The sequence below is a fragment of the Sebastes fasciatus genome, chromosome 10 (assembly GCF_043250625.1).
Source record: "Sebastes fasciatus isolate fSebFas1 chromosome 10, fSebFas1.pri, whole genome shotgun sequence".
Classification (NCBI taxonomy): domain Eukaryota; kingdom Metazoa; phylum Chordata; class Actinopteri; order Perciformes; family Sebastidae; genus Sebastes; species Sebastes fasciatus.
The window spans coordinates 31,562,755-31,580,993 of NC_133804.1; the positions used below are offsets into that span (position 1 = coordinate 31,562,755).

Below are 18,239 nucleotides of genomic sequence, written 5' to 3' on the forward strand. Positions count from 1 at the left end.
TCAACTAGATCACACACTTTTAAAGCATGTAAATTAATAAATAGTGCATTGGTTGGTTCATAATAATCCGATCGATATACAATTCGTACGGCTCTCTTCTGTAGCTTGAAAATTGGATTTGTGTTGGCTTTGTATGTGTTTCCCGATACAGTACCTCCACACACATTGATTAACAAATAAATTATGATGTGTTATTATAGGTGAAGATAAGACTTTATTGACCCCAGGAGGGAAATTCACAACCTACCCAGCGACATATAAAGTCATTAAAATGAGCTCCACCTTTACCGTCCCTCCCCGGCAGAGAGAGAGGGCGCAGCGAGCACTTTGGCCACGGCCCCGGGAAGCACCTTCGCCACGAGCCTTTCCAAGCCGACCTCGTATACCGCCTCGTATGTGGGACTCCCCAGCCTGCCGTGTGTCGCTCACAGCCTCCAGCTGGCTGTTAACAAGGGTCTTTTGGCACAGAGAAGTACTCGTATCGGTACTCGATATCAGCGAGTACCCAAATGTTAGTACATGTACTTGTACTCGGTCTGAAAAAAAGTGCATCCTAACTAGAGACCATCTTGCGATGGGATCACACCAACCGCGACACCGATGGTCCCTACCCCATTTCCTACCCCCTACTTCTGACGCCCTTGCTCGGACCACATCCATCTTCGAATTCAGTCTTCATTTTGATCTCGACTACACACCTGTAAAGTTTTTCGCTGCATATTGCACAGTTGGGATGCTATTGCGGTGACAAAATCTGTCCACAGACAGACAGACAGAAATATAAACACCTGGCAAAGTACTCAAAACGGTCTCTGTGGTAGTTCCTCCTGCTACAGTAGGTGTCTCCAGGACCACATTTTGCCCGGATGACACACACAGACTCAAAAAGTGAAAACAAACCATCCACACACCGTCGCAGCTGGTAACTGTGGAGCATTTACACCCCCAACTGGTCACTTGGTGTAACTAAATGCTGATGCAGAAACTGTGTCAACACTTTGTTGTCCATATAAAGCAAGTGTCCTCCTCACACACTTTTTATATGAAGAATCACATTGAATAAATGCACTGTAGACACACCTTTTTATTAGAATAAGACTTAATACTTGAACCTGATCAGACCTTCAGTGTGATTTTTAGTACACTGTAGTTGTGATAGAGTGGTGGACTGAAACAGGCTATCTGAGCAAAATGCAGAAAAAATGCTCTCATTTTACCAACCTGTTATGTGGTAAATTTTAAAGCATGTAAATTAATAAATAGTGCATTGGTTGGTTCATAATAACCCGATGGATTTACAATTCGTATGGCTCTCTTCTGTAGCTTGAAAATTTTATTTGTGTTGGCTTTGTATGTGTTTCCCATTACCTCCATATATCGATCAATACATAAATTACGATGTGTTATTATAGGTGAAGATAAGACTTTATTGACCCCAGGAGGGAAATTCACAACCTACCCAGCGACATAAAGTCATTAAAATGAGCTCCACCTTTACCAGCTGCACCATTAAAACGATGAACACATTGATGCATCAATAATTATTATCCAATAATTATACATTATTCTGAAATCGACCATTCTACATAAGTCTATTTTGATGCTAGTACTTTTGTACTTTTATGTAAGTTACATTTTGAATGCCTGACTTTTAACAGAGTATTTCTACACTGTGGTATTACTACATTTACTTGAAGAGTGTAAGTGTAAGAAGTTACAAACAGTCCCTTTAAGTCCTGCTTTTTCTGGTGATGTCACTAAGTAACACATTTGCATAACGGCTAGTTTGACACGCCCTCAAACAAGGCTGGTTAGAGCGGAGCTGGAGCGGAGTCCAAAGAGTTTGGTTTGATTCAGTTGACCGATCACAACAGTGAACCAGCTGACCAATCAGGGTGAAAAGATGTGCTGCAGCACGGCCAGTGTTTTTAGTATGTTCTAGTAGAAACCCCAAATACAAGTATGCACCTGAAATTAAGTATAATAGGTCCTCTTTAATCGCAACTCAGCCAACTCACAAACAGAGAAGTTATATTTACACTTCCTGCTCTTCCTTGGGTCTTCAGTAATACACTCGCCAAGTGTGAAGTCCATCGGATGAACGGTTGTCAAGAAAATGGAAAGACAGGCAGACATACATGCAGACAGATTGTAGATAAAACGTGTGACTGATTTTTTCTCTCGACTCAGTTCCCATCAACAGTTTACAACCTTGGAGTCAAAGTTCCTCAATCACTATGTGTTTGCTGTTTATTGCTTTTATTGTCCATCTACTATCTATTGTTCCTCGTTCACTGTGATATCAAGGAATTATGCAAACTAAACAAGCTTTATTGACCATACTGGGTTTTATTGACCCATATGCAGTTCCCATTTCAAAGCCCGATAACAGTTGGTGGGCAAACATTGACAGCTGTACAGTACATCATAGTTCTCTCTCTCTCCTCTGTAATGCAGGATGTGGTCCAAGGGCGAAGCAGCAGAGAGGCTTTACTGAACTCATTGTTAAGTTTAGGGTTGCAATAAGAAAACAAGTGGGACCTCAGTTAGTGAGGAGTTTCTTTTATATTCATATGAACAATAACATTAAGTATTGTTGGATCATTATAAGGCACAGGAGCTGTTGCTGTTCACTGAAGCTTATTGTAGCGCTGTGCTGGATGTAAGCGTGTGATAAGGATGGGAGACGAGCCAAGTTGAAGTGCAAATAAATACCATAAATTCTCAAATGCTGGCAGAGACCTTCATTTACCCCGACTGCAGAGGCTTTTATTTGATACAGGCAAGCCTTTGTTTATAGCTCACCATGTTTTATAGATATATCTCACCGTATTTTAGTCAGAGGTCTCCCTGTTTTCTGATCTGCTCCTGTCCTCCATGTTTACCTGCTGTCTTAATACATTCAGTATAATGAACATTTGCTTCAGTCATTTCATACTCACCACTCGGCTGCTCTGAGTTTCTCTTCTACTGTTTTCATTAAATTATTATTTCCAGTTGCTTCCATTTTATTTGCTTTCTGTACCAAATTTTATGGAAATCCACAATTTTGTTTAGATATTTCATGTTACAATGGATCGAAGCTGCGCTAGCCTGGCTACAAACACCTCTATTCTGTCTGAAAAGGCGAAAAAAAATCCACTGCAGACGCCTGCCCTCTGTCAATGTCCCCCTTGACAACAGGACAATGGAGCCTCCTTGTCTTTCCTTTTTGGGAAAGAGTACTATAGGACGCGATGTAGATGGTGCAATACAGTGAAGCAAATCTATCGTCCACCTCCTCTGTGTCTTGTCTGCAGCACAGACATCCCCTCTGTCAATTAAGACAACATTTCTGCCTGTTTGCTGTTAGTCCAGTTTTATTTTATCAGGACATCTTATCAAGATCACAATCTCTTCTGCAAGTGAGACCTGAGAACAAATACGCACAAGATAAAAGATAGACAAATAAGTCACACAAAACTGTAAACAATGTTTTGCACTGGAGGAGTCATCACAAGTTCATCACCTGCCCCTTTCAGCACAACTGTCTTCACACAGTCCACTCACTATTTATATCCAGTGGGCAGCCTTCAGGGTGCTGAAAAGTGAAGCCAATGCTGAAGTGCCTTAAACTTGCATTCTTTCTAACAGCCAGCAGGGGGCGACTCCTCTGGTTGCAAAAAGAAGTCTGATTGTATAGAAGTCTATGAGAAAATGAGCCTACTGCTCTCTCTATTTATTACCTCAGTAAACATTGTAAACATGAGTTTATGGTCTCAATCGCTAGTTTCAAGTCTTCTTCAATACAGCATGATGTTCATTTAGTAAATTATGGTCCCATTTAGAGTCAAAGAAACAGGGGATGCTTTAGGGCTGGGCTACCTTGTGGTTGACAGGTCGCTGCCACGGCGTTGTCCGGTCTGGGAGTTGTCCATGTTTATCGTCTTGGAACTTTTAACCCTTTCACAGCGTGTTTTCAGTTCATGAAAGTTAATATTAACATTTTGGTTGGCTAAAAACATCTTATTCAGTGTTTAGTTGTACTTAGCTCCGCCCTCTCGTGTCACTTCTGGTTGCAAAAAAACAAGATGGCAAAAAAAAATGATGAACTGGAGGCTTCAAAACGGCAGTCCTCAAACCAATGGGTGACGTCACGGTGACTTGGTCTACTTCTTATATACAGTCTAGGGTGTAAAACTGCATTTATTATGTACTGCTCATAATGCATTGGCCCTTCTGTGGTTTGTATTCAGCACTTATATTAGGAGATAAGACAATAATTGGTGGCCAATAGCAGATTATTCTTATAGTTGTTTAAAGTGAATCGGGCTTGTGTCAAAACGCAATAAGTTGGACTCGTCTTTCTCATGTAAGCAGCTCCGTCTTGTCAATCCACTCGGGCTGCTGCAGATCAGAAGCTTGTATGAATTATTTCCAATGCTACAAACAGATGACAGGTGTTTGTAAATGTGTCATGGATGAAGGAAGCTGCTCTACACCTTCACACAAGTCTGTGATTCCTCCTTTTTCAAAAGGAGCTGTTGGAGCCCGTTGGGCAAATCTCTCTCAGGTCGCCGTCTAAGTCAGTCAGGCTTGTTTCAAAAATGGTAAAATGGAGTAAACAGATGCACCTACGGCATTATTTCATCTCTATCTTCTTAAGATGAAAGAGTATTTTGTATTTTTGTTATTAGGCTGTTGAGGTTTCTTCAATATGAGCTACATTGATCCATGTTTAATTTGGTTTCAAAAGCCTTACAGATTAATTGCTTTTTTCCAGACTGATAAGAAGTCATCAGATGGTTTATAGAGTTTCGATGGCCTTTTACTGAATGTGAAAACACAATATTTGGGTCACTTTATATCTAAAAATACTGATGTGAGCAGTGACAAAGCTTTGAGGACGACAGAAGAACATTGATTTATGGTGGATTTATTCTTTTAGAAGACAGCAATCAGGAAGGCTTGTTATATATGCAGCATTATCTTGCTATAAAAAAATAACTTCATACATTACACATGATTTAAAGTAACACATAAGAGACATTTATGGTATTTTCTTTGATAAATAAAAGCAACTGATAACCAGTAAGACATTAGAATCATCTAGTTGTTCATAAAACACAAGAATCTATTATACTTCTTGTTAATTAAAAGGGTTAGCCGAGCATATCGCAGAGTGAAAAAAGGGCAATTTCACATTACAGGGATTTTTACAATTCCCTTTCCTATATCTTAAGGCCCACAGACGCCTTTATAACTCAGTGAGATACATTTCAATCTACCCCCTAATGGTAAAAGAGGTCATTTAGGAGGCACAGCTCTGTGATCGCTGTATATTACTCATGTCTTATTTCAGCACAACGGCGCTGTAGTGCTGAAGGTCTGCCAGGTTTTGAAGTCGTGATCAAAGTCAGTGGATCCCAGTGCACCGTAGAGGTGTTATACCAAATAAATATTCACATCAGGTAGTTGCAGTGTCAGTAAATCACAAGCTGTATGTGCATAAATCTGGATTAATAAACCAGCAATAACAGACCGCGACTTATTGGTGTGGTGACCGTATGAGAGTTCTGTCTGTTTATATAATAATGATATTAATAATAGTAATCTTTATTTGTAGATCATTTTCAGACTTTTGGAGCCAGTGCTGCTCGCTACTTTCATTCAAAGAGTTTTCCAATGCTGGGCTGGGTTTTTCAGCTGGATCATTTAAAAAAAATCTAGTGTACTCTTGTTAGTTTCTCAAGATCGCCCACTTTGCCTTTAATAGACAGACATGAGAGTCTTCTCATTTAAAGCTGAAGTAGGCGAGATTGGAGCAAATATGATTAATGAAAAAGTATTTTTATAAAACGGTCGCTATATTGTGACAGTAGTTCATGAAACAGGTTACCTGAAAAAATCATGTCCCTCTGTGTCCTCCGGTGCTCCTAATGGCATCTGCAAGATTTCACAGACCAGAGGAAAACAAGCAGTAAGAGCTGATCTGAGGTCTGCTGTCTATCTGCCGTCTATGAGAGCCGGCTGTCAATCACTCGCGAACTCCAACCAAACGGTCAAACTAGGCAGCGCTGATCAAATATGAATCAATATTCTGTTACGTTAATGTCTATTCCTCTCCTCAGATGTTTTCAGAATCATCTTGAAAGTTTGTGACGCCGCCGCCATTGTGAAATCTGTTTGAAGGAACGCCAAGTTTCGGTCACATGACCGGAGCACAGCCAATAGGAACGCTCTCTCAATGAAATGACCTGTGATTGGTCAAAGTCTCCAGTCACGGGATAGATTTTCGAAAGCTTCAAAATAAAGCTATGAGGCGGTGCAGAAGTCTGGTTTTCTCTCAGAACACTTGAATACAATAAGCTGAAAGGTTATTATGGAATTTTTGCCCAATGATACCAAAAATATATACTGCCTACTGCAGCTTTAATAGACAGACATGAGAGTGGCATCGACCTTCTCATTTAACTCGACAAAAAAGCGAATAAGTGTTTTTACCTAAATGTCAAATTAAACAGAATAAAATGACGTCAAACTAATTCCAGTAAGATAAAAGAAGATATATAAAAATGTTTGAAGATGCTTCTGTAATAAATCTCCTGGTCATATACTACCCCTCCTCCTTCTCCTCCTCCTCCTCCTCCTCCTCCTCTTTCTTTTAGCTAAGTGACAGTTTACATTTGGCATGAATAGAAGGATTTAAAAATACATTTTCTATGGAAATCTCTGCAGGATTACCGGGACTAGCCTATAATATGTGGATCTGCAGACTCGTACATGCATTCATGTGCAAAATATTAAAATCCACGTCTGTCCACAGACTCTCCAGTCACTGATGCACTGCATGTAAACCAGCCTTGTCCATGTCTTTGAATGCATCGTTAGCATCTTTCACAACTTATTGTTTCAAATAATTATTGAGACAAAAACAGTACAAGTGTTTTTTTTATTTAAGCAAAAACACATGTGCACATAGATGACCAGGCATCTTAGTGGGAATTTCCAACCCAAAGCCACTGAGTTGCATCAATGAAAAACATCGAGCAACACAGTGAGATGCAGGGGGAGCAAAAAAAAACAGGTGGGTGGGCATCTTGGCTCGACGCGTTGTATTTTAGGTCAGGAGGCAAAGAAATGCTTCTGAGCACTGATTTCCACCCCCAGAGCCACTGCACATGATTCCTATCTGAGGGCCGCAGGGAGAGGAGATAGTGGCAGAGGAGGAGGAGAGAGAGAGAGAGATAGGAAAAGAGAGAGAGGACAGTTACTAGCAGACACCCACTCACAATTTCTCACCAGACACCCACACACACTTTCTCACATACGCTGCATACACATCGGAGCACCTGCTCCAGAGCCACTCTGTCTGTGGATCTGTTCGTGACGGGCTCGTTGTGCCAAGATGCCTTCCTGTGGCTGGCTGTCGTTGGCTCTGTGTCTGGCAGCACTAACAGGTAAAAAAAAAAAGTTCCTCTTTGTCCTCACTGATCTGTCTGAGTGTCCAAGTCTGTGATCTGTGTGGAGAGAGTTTTGTTGAGCTACTGTGCTGTGCTTTGATGATCCATATTTCTATTTGTTTATGATGGTGAAGTGGTGTAAAATGTGAAAAACAGATCATATTTAGTCAGTTTTGATTGCATGTATTTGAAATAAAAAAATTGCCATCTGCTCTTTCTGTGCCTGTTACTCGTCAGGATTTCTTTGCATGAAATTTCATCCTAGAAGGAGAAAACAGCTCCGTCTCCCACTCAAATCATCTCTGAACATGGACTACTCCTAGGGGAGTAAGAAAATATCGAGTATCGCGATATTATGTTTTGTGATACTGTATCAATTTTGAATTAATAGCTTAAATAACAAGATTAACGCCGTCAATACTTTATTTTATTTGCAACGATATATGCTCCCTCTCAGTTTATGTGCCCTCTCAAAGTAGTGCTCTGATGTTGGATGTTACAGGGACTGAGATTCATGTAAATGCAGATCCCACTGTTTTGATTGCATAAAAAAAGTCAACTTGTTTTACTAAAATTGTATGCATATGGTGGCGTGTTGTTTATACTATGACACAGTTTTCCTAAAATGATCAATATATCAATATATCGCCTTGCTTACAGTGTCACAATATATCGCAATATATTGAATCGTAACTCCTGTATCATATAATGTACCGTACTGCCAGATTCTTGCCAACTCCACTCTCTTGATTGATTGCATTGCTCTTATTGGACACCTTGTGGTTAATGTGATTGTTATCGTCTTATTTTCTTGCACAGCTGCCTTGTTGGAGCTCCTCCAGTGTCCTTTTACTTTGACTGACTCCTAGAGGTTTTTTTTTGTGCTTATAAATCCTGAGCTTTTAAGTTGCAGTGATTCCACAGATTGCTCTGAAAGTCATCTCTTCAGTCGTGTCTGAAAAGATTCAACACCATAAAAAAAAAAAGAGCAGCACTTTACGCTGATCTGAAAATGTTCTTACACAGCTCAGCTTGATCACTATACTCGTGTGTCACTTTCCAAGGTCTTTTCTTCTCATTTCAGGAAACACTAAAGGTGCTGTTTCATACGAGCGAACTGAGAGGAACTGCTCTCTGTCCCCACCGGTGAGTGAATGGAGGCAGTGTGATTCAAATATATTTTTTGAAGAATTACAGAAATTACTTCATGAAATTGACCTCAAAGGAGTCACACAGCGTTTTCCAAATCATAAAAGGAGTTTTATACGCTTACGGTTAATGATTACCGCACATACACTACAGTTAATGATTACAGTGGTAGATACAGAAAGGGATGAATCAGCAGTTCTGCAGGTTTTAAAGGACCCATATTGTGCTTTTTTTCAGGTTCATAGTTATTTATAGTATTATAAATAATAGTATTTCTGTTTCTATTAGAACATGTTTACATGCTTTAATGTTAAAAAAACACTTTATTTTCCTCATACTGTCCGCCTGAATATACCTGTATTTACCCTCTGTCTGAAACGCTCCGTTTTAGCACATTTCAATGGAATTGCAACGGAATTGCGTCGCTAAGTAACAGTTTGGGTCGGTCCATGTTTACTTCCTCTCAGCTGATGTTTATTTACATATACTGCAACAGGAAATAAACTGGGACACATTTAGAATGTTTACGTATAAAACTGTGAAATGGTCTAAATATTGCATATTTGTGACATCACAAAATGACAGAAGTCCTGACAGCTTGTTTCAAAGGCACAGTTTCTGAATACGGGCTGTGTGTATTTCTCCATGGATTGAGTGTTTTGATGCTTTCAGAGTATTTATAAAGCACCTGCTCTATAATAGAAAAAGATATGGAAATCTCACTTTTTACAATATGGGACCTTTAATTAAATGTGAAGATTTTCACTCTCTCTCTCTCCTTTGTGTGTGTGTTACAGTTCCTCCCTAGCACAGCAGTAAATACCACCCTCCGGCTGCAGGAGTTACGAGAGCGACTGCTCCACCTGAATATCTCTGCCTACATTATCCCCGGCACTGACGCTCACCTGGTACATCTGCATTCCGTCATTATTAATTCACCATGTGTGTGTGTGTGTGAGATGCTAACCTCTGTTTCTCTGTCAGAGTGAGTACATCGCACCACGTGATGCCAGGATGGCCTTCATGACCGGCTTCACAGGCTCCGCAGGTAAAACCCTTCTCTGCCTCTTGTTTTTATCTGCCTCCTCCTCCTCCTCTTCCTCTTCTTCCTCCTCCTCCTCCTCCTCCTCCTCCTCCTCCCCGTGACTCAACTGCCGCGGTCATGCAGCTCCTCTTACTTTCATCCCACATCCTCACCGTACAGACATCTCCTCGGTCATTTAGTTTCATCGCCTTCAGTCGCTGTATCGTTGCGTCTTCTCATTCGGCGCCGTTCTCCCCTTCGTAGAGTAACTTCACCGTTAAATCACCAGATGTATTTTCACGCAGCAATGGAGAACAAAATTAACATATTTCTGTTCTCAGCTGTTGCATACATGAAAGGATAAGAGCAGTGGTGGAATGTAACTAAGTACATTTACTCAAGTGCAATTTTGAGGTACTTGTACTTGAGTATTTCCATTTATGCTACTTTCTACTTCTACTCCTTTTTACATAAAAAAAAATTTGATATGATGCAGTACTGTACTACTAATCTAGCCAGTAGTATTTAAAGTAGGGCTGTCAATCGATTACATTTTTAAGTGTTCAAAATGTACCCTAAAGGGAGATTTAACAAGTGTTTAATACTCTTATCAACATGGGAGTGGGTAAATATGTTGCTTTATGCAAATGTATGTATATATTTATCATTGGAAATCAATTAACAACACAAAACAATGACAGATATTGTCCAGAAACCCTCACAGGTACTGCATTTAGCATAACGAATATGCTCAAATCATAACATGGCAAACTGCAGCCCAACAGGCAACAACAACTGTCAGTGTGTCAGTGTGCTGACTTGACTATGACTTGCCTCAAACTGCATGTGATTATCATAAAGTGGGCATGTCTGTAAAGGGGAGACTCGTGGGTACCCATAGAACCCATTTACATTCACATATCTGGAGGTCAGAGGTCAAGGGACCCCTTTGAAAATGGCCATGACGGTTTTTCCTCGACAAAATGTAGCGTAAGTTTGGAGCATTATTTAACCTCCTTGCTGACAAACTAGTATGACATTTTTGATACCAATGGATTCCTTGGTCTTAGTTCTAGTTTCATATCATACCAGTATCTTCAGTCTAGCTTTAAAACTGAGCCCGCTACTACGTCCGAAAGAACGATAGTGGTATTGCGTTAAAGAAATTAGTGGCATTAAAATGAAATGCGTTAAAGCGTTCTTATCGCGTTAACTTTGACCGCCTTAATATAAAGTATCGAAACTGAACCCAGAGCTACATCAATAAAATGTATTTATTAGTGATAAAATCCAGAATAATATAATATTCTATAATAATATAACACTTTTTAAAGAGCGGTTCTGCATAATGAGTACTTTTACTTTTTGATACTTTCACTACATTTTGCTGATAATACTTCTGTAGTATAAGTAACATTAGGATTTCAGGGCTTTTTCTTTAGACTGTGGTAATTGTACTTTAACTGAAGTAAAAGATCTGAGTACTTCTTCCACCACTGGATGAGGGGACAGGTGACATTTAAGTAAAGTGCTGTTTACAGCAAGCCAAACCTATTCCAGACTCCATAAAGAACATTTTCTGAGCCTCCGTTAAGAATCAGACAACATTTAGATTCAGCTGTTGTTACTTCAGTGTATCTACCTCATGTGAGGGTACGACAGTGGAATGATAATGTAAGACCCTCATTATATATCCAGCGCACATCCCCAGGTCGCCATCTCATCCTCTTAACCTTCGTGTTTCTCTTCAAACGCACGCTTACATTTTTCAAGATTAGCTAGCCCATCACGCATTGTTCTAAGTCAACTCTGACATTTATAGGCATTTTGTAATTCACCGTCAGGCCTAACCCTCTCCATAACGCAGCTGCTGTCCTGCCTCTCCTCAGGCACCGCCATAGTCACGCAGACCAAGGCCGCTCTGTGGACAGACAGCCGCTACTGGGTTCAAGCTGAGAGACAGATGGACTGCAACTGGGAGCTGGAAAAAGATGGTGATGATGGGAGGGGGGCGATGATATTGTGATTACTTGTTATGACAACGCAGGACACACAGATTCCAATTAAATATTTGTTGTTTTGATGAGCTAGTCTAAAAATATCCTGACAAATGCTGCATCCGTTACCACAAGGATTTACATGGTAAAAATAGATCACAAACAAACAAAAATTACAAAAGCGCAACATTGAATACAGAGCAGCTTTTGTTGTCGGGCGAAGAACAGTGGCAAAGAGACAACAACACAACAACACAACATGTAGCTGCTTAAAGGGACTGTTTGTAACTTGGCTTGTTTCAAACTCACAATTTCTGAAAACGGGCTGTGTGTATTTCTCTGTATATTGAGCACTTCAATACTTTCACAGTATTTATAAAGCACCTAAATCTACTTTATAATATAAAAGACATGAAAATCTCACTTTTAAAATATGGGACCTTTAAGTTAGGGTGGCGGCGTTTTGAGGCTGATGTGTCCGCGCATTACGCACCACCTCTCAAGCAGTACCTGGCTGCAAGCCTGTGTGTAATGCAGCCTCCGGAGTCCTTTCAGACAGAGCAATCGGATCCTAATGTAGACACTTGATACACATTTTAATGCCTAGTGTAAAGAGGGTCTTAGTTCTGTTTTTTGTGCACAAGTTACCACATTTATTTATATTTATATACACGTGTTTGTTGTTAAATTGGCTTGCGGTTTCTTAACGGATAAGGCTGGTGAAATTCTATGTTTCTATTCATTGAGCTCTCTGGTCGTGTGTAGATTTGTGATGCCTGGCACAACTTTAGCCTTTACCATAATACACAACTTTGTGTTTTTAGTCTTTTTAATATATATTTTTTTTGTATTTAACAGTCTCTTACAACATGGGTCACTCATTCATAGCAACTTGTAACAGAATATGGACCAGAGAGTGACCTTTAACTGCTTGTAAATGTAATCATTTCTATCTTTATATGTAACTTATTGCCCAAAGACGGCATAACAAGTTGCTTATTGCACCTTTAAACCTTCACATTTTGACCATTTCAGTCAAAAAGTATTTTGTTATCTGAAACATCCACATTTTGTTGTAAAGAAATTTGTACTAATTTGATTTAATACACATCTAAAGAAACAGACATTTTGATTATTTCTATGATGTATTACGTTAATCTCCACAGGTAGGTCACATGGATTTATTCTGTCACATCCTCTCTAAAGTCGATAATAACTGTCATGTGTGATGTTCTCCAGTGTCTGTCAGCAGCGTAGCAGAGTGGCTGATCTCCGAGGTCCCACCGGGCGGCGAGATCGGCTTTGATCCGTTCCTCTTCTCCCTCAGTGAGTCTCCGTCCCGACCTGTCAGTCCAGGTTAACATCAATAAAGCGCTCGCCCGAGTAGATGGAAAATGATCGATGGAGCCTCCAGACGCCACGCAGACTGTTTACTTGTCATTGATTCGGCTCAGTGTGTGTAATCATCTGCAATTTCCTCCATTAGAGACGCAGGAGGCCTACAGCGTCAGTCTGGAGTCGAGCAATCGCAGCCTCAAATCCGTCCCTGATAACCTGGTCGACAGAGTGTGGAAGGACAGACCGGACATCCCACCTGACAACCTCACCCGCCTGCCCGACAGAGTCATACGTGAGTCTCCTTATACGTCTGTGCTCTACACACACACACACACACACACACACTCTACAGTCTGCTGTCTGCCTGTGTGGTGCCCTTTATCTATGTTCCTGATAAATACCTGCAGACTGCACGGAGAGCAATAAGCGGCTCGGCAAACACAGCCATAAACAGCCTGTTCATGTTTTTATGGCTCGGCTGACAGATCAAATACTAACTTGGAGAGAATGGAAAAAGGAAGTTGTCTGGACGCTCATGGGCCTTATTAGTCTTTATGGTAGGAAAATAGACAAATGGAACAAATGGATCATAAACATAATGGTCTGTGTGTGTGTGTGTGTGTGTGTGTGTGTGTGTGTGTGTGTGTGTGTGTGTGTCTTTTATAAATGCTGTCTTATAGTTTGAATATGAAAGCCTGCTCTTATATTTGGCCGTCTGTCTGGGTAGAGTTCATCAGGTGATGAGCAGTATGCAGACGACGGGAATGTCAAAAGAAACATTACTGGAAAATCACTGATGTGTTTCTGCACTTAGGAAGCATCACATTTACAGAAGGCACTTCTGTTCACATCCTTAGAGCTGCACTAACCAACCAACAACCATTCACACTCACATTCACACCTACGTGCAATTTAGAGTCAACTATTAACCTGCGTATCTTTGGACTGTGGGAGGAAGCCGGAGAACCCGGAGACAACCCACATTACACGGGGAGAACACGCAAACCTGCGACCTTCTTGCTGTGAGGCAACAGAGCTAACCACACCCGCCCATTGCCGTGGTCATACGTAATAAAACACAATGTCCAACACAGATCAAGGGGTTAATTGTCATGTATAATGTGTGTGTTTGCAGAAAGGAACTGGCAGGTGAAAGTGGAGCACATACGGAATCAGATAAGAGACAATCCGTACGAACCAACAGCTCTGCTGCTGTCAGCGCTGGATGAAACAGCCTGTAAGTAACTCAAACTTTGTCCATGAAGCTTTCAATAAATCATGCTGCTGATTTAGAAAATATTATATTGAACCAAAGCTGAATTAACTGAAAAACACAGTTGATAAATGTGAATGTATTGCAGTCAGTACGGTAGTAGCATCTGGTTGAACCGTTCAGTTGCAGCTCTTCACCACCACAGAAACACAATTTGATTTCAGACAATTGATTAAAAGTTTTAAACATTTACTTAAATGTGCAAAACTACATCCCACTATTACGGTAAAATCATTGCAAAAAAAAGAACATATCTGATGATTATAAACAAAATATTACCTTTAGAGAAGGTGCAAACACAAAGAAAATGTTAAATAATATTATTTAAAAAACATGCTGCAGCAATGAAAAGAAGAACCTGAAACATGCAACACAAAAACAATCCAACTAATAATGGTTTAAATAAAATAATAATATGGATAATATTAAAACAGGTTTAAAGTTTTACAGTACAGTGCACAAAATGTTAAAAAATAATGGCTGAAAAGCAATCACAAGTGGTTTCTTTTCTTTTTTTTGTAGTTCACTTTGTGGCTGCAGGGCTTTAAATAGCCGCATAGTTTTCCTAGCCTCAGGCTAACTCTAAAAATACAGGAGACAAACAAAGCACGAATACAACCACGGCTTTGAGAATAAAACTGTAGCCTAACGAGTTGTAGTTTGCCGTGAAGGATTATGATAAATACAGTGATCAGACTGACAGGAAGTGTAACTGCAAGAAACAGATGGTTTTTTTTAATCAGCAATCCTCTTAAAAAGGTGTTCAAAAAGACAGATAACAACATTACTTTTATGATTTATAATCTTTTATTATCAACAGTCATCATATTATAATTTGCAAAAGAACGCTGAGTTATTCAAAAGCATCTTTCTTATAGCCCACACAGGAGCACCTCTTGGCTTCAGAGCTTTCCTGACTTCTTATTTCAGGATTAGCGAGACTGTTTTCACTGACAGGGGCGCAGAAGAAGAAGTCACATCCGTCAGACACAAACATTAGATATAAACAGGTGGATGTAAGATGTAAATTAATGCGTGAGCTGTTGCTGACAGTCTGTATATTTTTGATTTCTAGGGCTGTTCAATCTGCGCGGCAACGACATCCCGTACAATCCCTTCTTCTACTCCTACACACTGCTCACAATGGATGAGATCTGGTGAGTCCTATTTTTCAGGGATTACATGCGTGAACATGTGGGATTTCTTTTAGAAATTGTCTTTTCTTATGTCTCTGTTCCTGTCCCGTCACATATAATAGGATATAAAGAGCATTTGTCTTACGTAAACCACATCTTTTATGAACCAGTTTCCCATTCTACCACATCTCCCAGGCTCTTTCTCCACACTGACAGAGTGACGGAGGAGTTGAGGGTGTACCTGAACACCTCCTGCGACTGGTCCCTCTGTGTGCAGCTGAAAAGCTACGACACCGTCCGAGATCACCTGAAGCAGTACGTGGCCCAGCCCGGGGTTAAAGTGTGGATCGGCACAGAATACACAAACTACGCACTCTACGAGATCATTACACCAGAGGTACGCACACATTTTATTTAATCATATTTACTGTGCTGCATAATTTTCTTCTTTTTTTAGCGTTATATTGTTATTGTTATTGAAGTTAAAGGATGTATTTTTTGTATTAATTATTGTTATTTTTTTGCATCATGTAGGAGAAGCTAATGACCAGCTCCTACTCTCCTGTGTTGACGACTAAAGCAGTGAAAGATGAGACCGAGCAGCGAATCTTGAGAGATGCTCACGTATGTCGTCTGCACACAGACACACTTACACACGACCTCTATGTACAAGCACACATGAGCACCGATGGTTATGAACACTGGAGCTGAATTTGCACGACCAGATATGCACCTCTAATACATTCAGGTGGGGCTTTTATCATAACAGGAACTCATTAATCAGACTTCACTGTCAGACTGGTGGCACATTTATGAATCGTTTTCATCAAGAGCTTGAACACTTCAGTGAACACACACCCGGATACATTTATTACCCCGTCCAAAGATGTCTGAACAGCCTCGCAACACGTACAGTAAATTGTCGGCCTGTTTTTATGTTGTTGGGATCGATGCCGAGACTCAGTGTGTCGTTGTGACTCTGCGTAGGTGAGGGATGCGGTCGCGGTCATCCAGCTGCTGATGTGGCTGGAGAAGGCAGTGCCAGAGGGGAAAGAGACCGAGCTGACTGCTGCAGAATACGTCAATAAGTGTCGCAGGTGAGTGCACACGAGAGCTTAGATACTGTATTTGCTGAACAGCGAGTGCTTTGCTACTTCATGAAATTACACGTCAGAATATGAGCGCTGTAGAGACTAGAAGACATATTATAAAATTAGAAAAGCAATTGCACTCACTTCACCTTCAGTTGGCTTTCACAGCTAATAATAAACATCTTTACAGCAAACAGAAAGACAGCAGAGGCCCGAGCTTTGAGACTATCTCTGCAAGTGGACCCAATGCTGCACTGGCCCATTACAGGTAAGATTTATATATATTCCTCCTCTTCTTATTGACATTTTCATGTATATCAAACATGTATATAATCAAACCTCTTTAGCCTGAAACATTCGTAAAGGACCATTGGGGTGGTTTGGCACGTGGTTCATGACGTTAATACTGAACCTTTTCCAAAGCATACAATATGTTGTAAACTGATTTAGGGAAGCCAAAAAGCATTGAGAGGACGCATTCTGGTGGCCTGGGAGTTTAACAATATAATCGTCAGTGGTGGAACGAGTATTCAGATCCTTTACTTAAGTGAAAGTAGAAATACAAGTTCAAGTTCATGACCTTTATTTGTGCGTGAGGGGGGCAATTGGTTTTGCAGCGGTAGCAATAACAATAACAACAACATCAACAACACAGAGCTAGACCCAAAAGATAAAAAAAACACACATAACCACATATTAAAAACGCATAAATACAGGAGTAAAAAAGGTGAATACTTGAAGTATGAAAAAGTATAAAAAAAATTACAATATTAGTGAAAAGAGCAGGCATGGATGGAGATGTGCTAACGATACTTTACAGGGTTGAGCAGAGAAATGGCATGAAGGAGAATTTATATCTGTTTGTTTTAGTATGCCATGATCTAAAAATACTCCATTACAAGTAAAAGTCCTCAATTGAAAATGTTACTTAAGTGAAAGTACAGAAGTATTTTCAGCAAAATGTATCAAAAGTATTTTACTAGTAAATAAGTTATTCTGTTTTTATCACGAACGAATACATGTAAGAGCATTTTAATGTTGTCATTTGTCAATGTGAAGCCAATTTTAGTAACTTTAGTAACTTACATTACAATTTCATTGTGTTGTCGTTTTATATATATATATATATATATTTATTACACGGCTTTGTTAAATACTCAATCACGGCGTTCTACGGCCTGTTATTTCTTTATAGAAGACCGTTACTATGTATAACAGATTGTTGCTATGTAAAACAGACTGTTGCTATGTATAACAGACTGTTGCTATGTATAACAGACCATCGCTATGTATAACAGACCGTTTCTATGTATAACAGACCGTTTCTATGTATAACAGACCGTCGCTATGTATAACAGATCGTCGCTATGTCTAACAGACAGTTGCTATGTATAACAGACCGTTGCTATGTATAACAGACCGTCGCTATGTATAACAGACCGTTGCTATGTATAACAGACTATGTATAACAGACCGTTGCTATGTATAACAGACCATTGCTATGTATAACAGACCATTGCTATGTATAGCAGACCGTCGCTATGTATAGCAGACCGTTGCTATGTATAACAGACTATGTATAACAGACCATTGCTATGTATAACAGACCATTGCTATGTATAACAGACCGTTGCTATGTATAACAGACTATGTATAACAGACCGTTGCTATGTATAACAGACCATTGCTATGTATAACAGACCATTGCTATGTATAACAGACCGTTGCTATGTATAACAGACCATTGCTATGTATAACAGACCATTGCTATGTATAACAGACCGTTGCT

The 18,239-nt window shown here is 40.0% G+C and overlaps 1 protein-coding gene across 2 annotated transcripts in view; it reads left to right on the forward strand.

Moving 5' to 3' along the window:
* The window catches only part of xpnpep2 (X-prolyl aminopeptidase (aminopeptidase P) 2, membrane-bound), a 116,376-nt gene that overhangs the window by 92,408 nt on the left and 5,729 nt on the right, over positions 1-18,239 (forward strand). The window contains exons 1-13 of one of the 2 annotated variants that reach the window (XM_074649409.1): positions 7,150-7,439; positions 8,527-8,588; positions 9,389-9,499; positions 9,576-9,639; positions 11,505-11,609; positions 12,852-12,938; positions 13,099-13,242; positions 14,086-14,187; positions 15,299-15,380; positions 15,555-15,756; positions 15,894-15,983; positions 16,347-16,456; positions 16,641-16,718. In XM_074649409.1, coding sequence (XP_074505510.1) covers positions 7,388-7,439; positions 8,527-8,588; positions 9,389-9,499; positions 9,576-9,639; positions 11,505-11,609; positions 12,852-12,938; positions 13,099-13,242; positions 14,086-14,187; positions 15,299-15,380; positions 15,555-15,756; positions 15,894-15,983; positions 16,347-16,456; positions 16,641-16,718 — 1,289 coding nt within the window. In that variant the 5' untranslated portion in view covers positions 7,150-7,387. Of the gene's footprint in view, positions 1-7,149; positions 7,440-8,526; positions 8,589-9,388; positions 9,500-9,575; positions 9,640-11,504; positions 11,610-12,851; positions 12,939-13,098; positions 13,243-14,085; positions 14,188-15,298; positions 15,381-15,554; positions 15,757-15,893; positions 15,984-16,346; positions 16,457-16,640; positions 16,719-18,239 lie in introns of those variants that run through there. The other variant, XM_074649410.1, reaches the window with a different exon arrangement.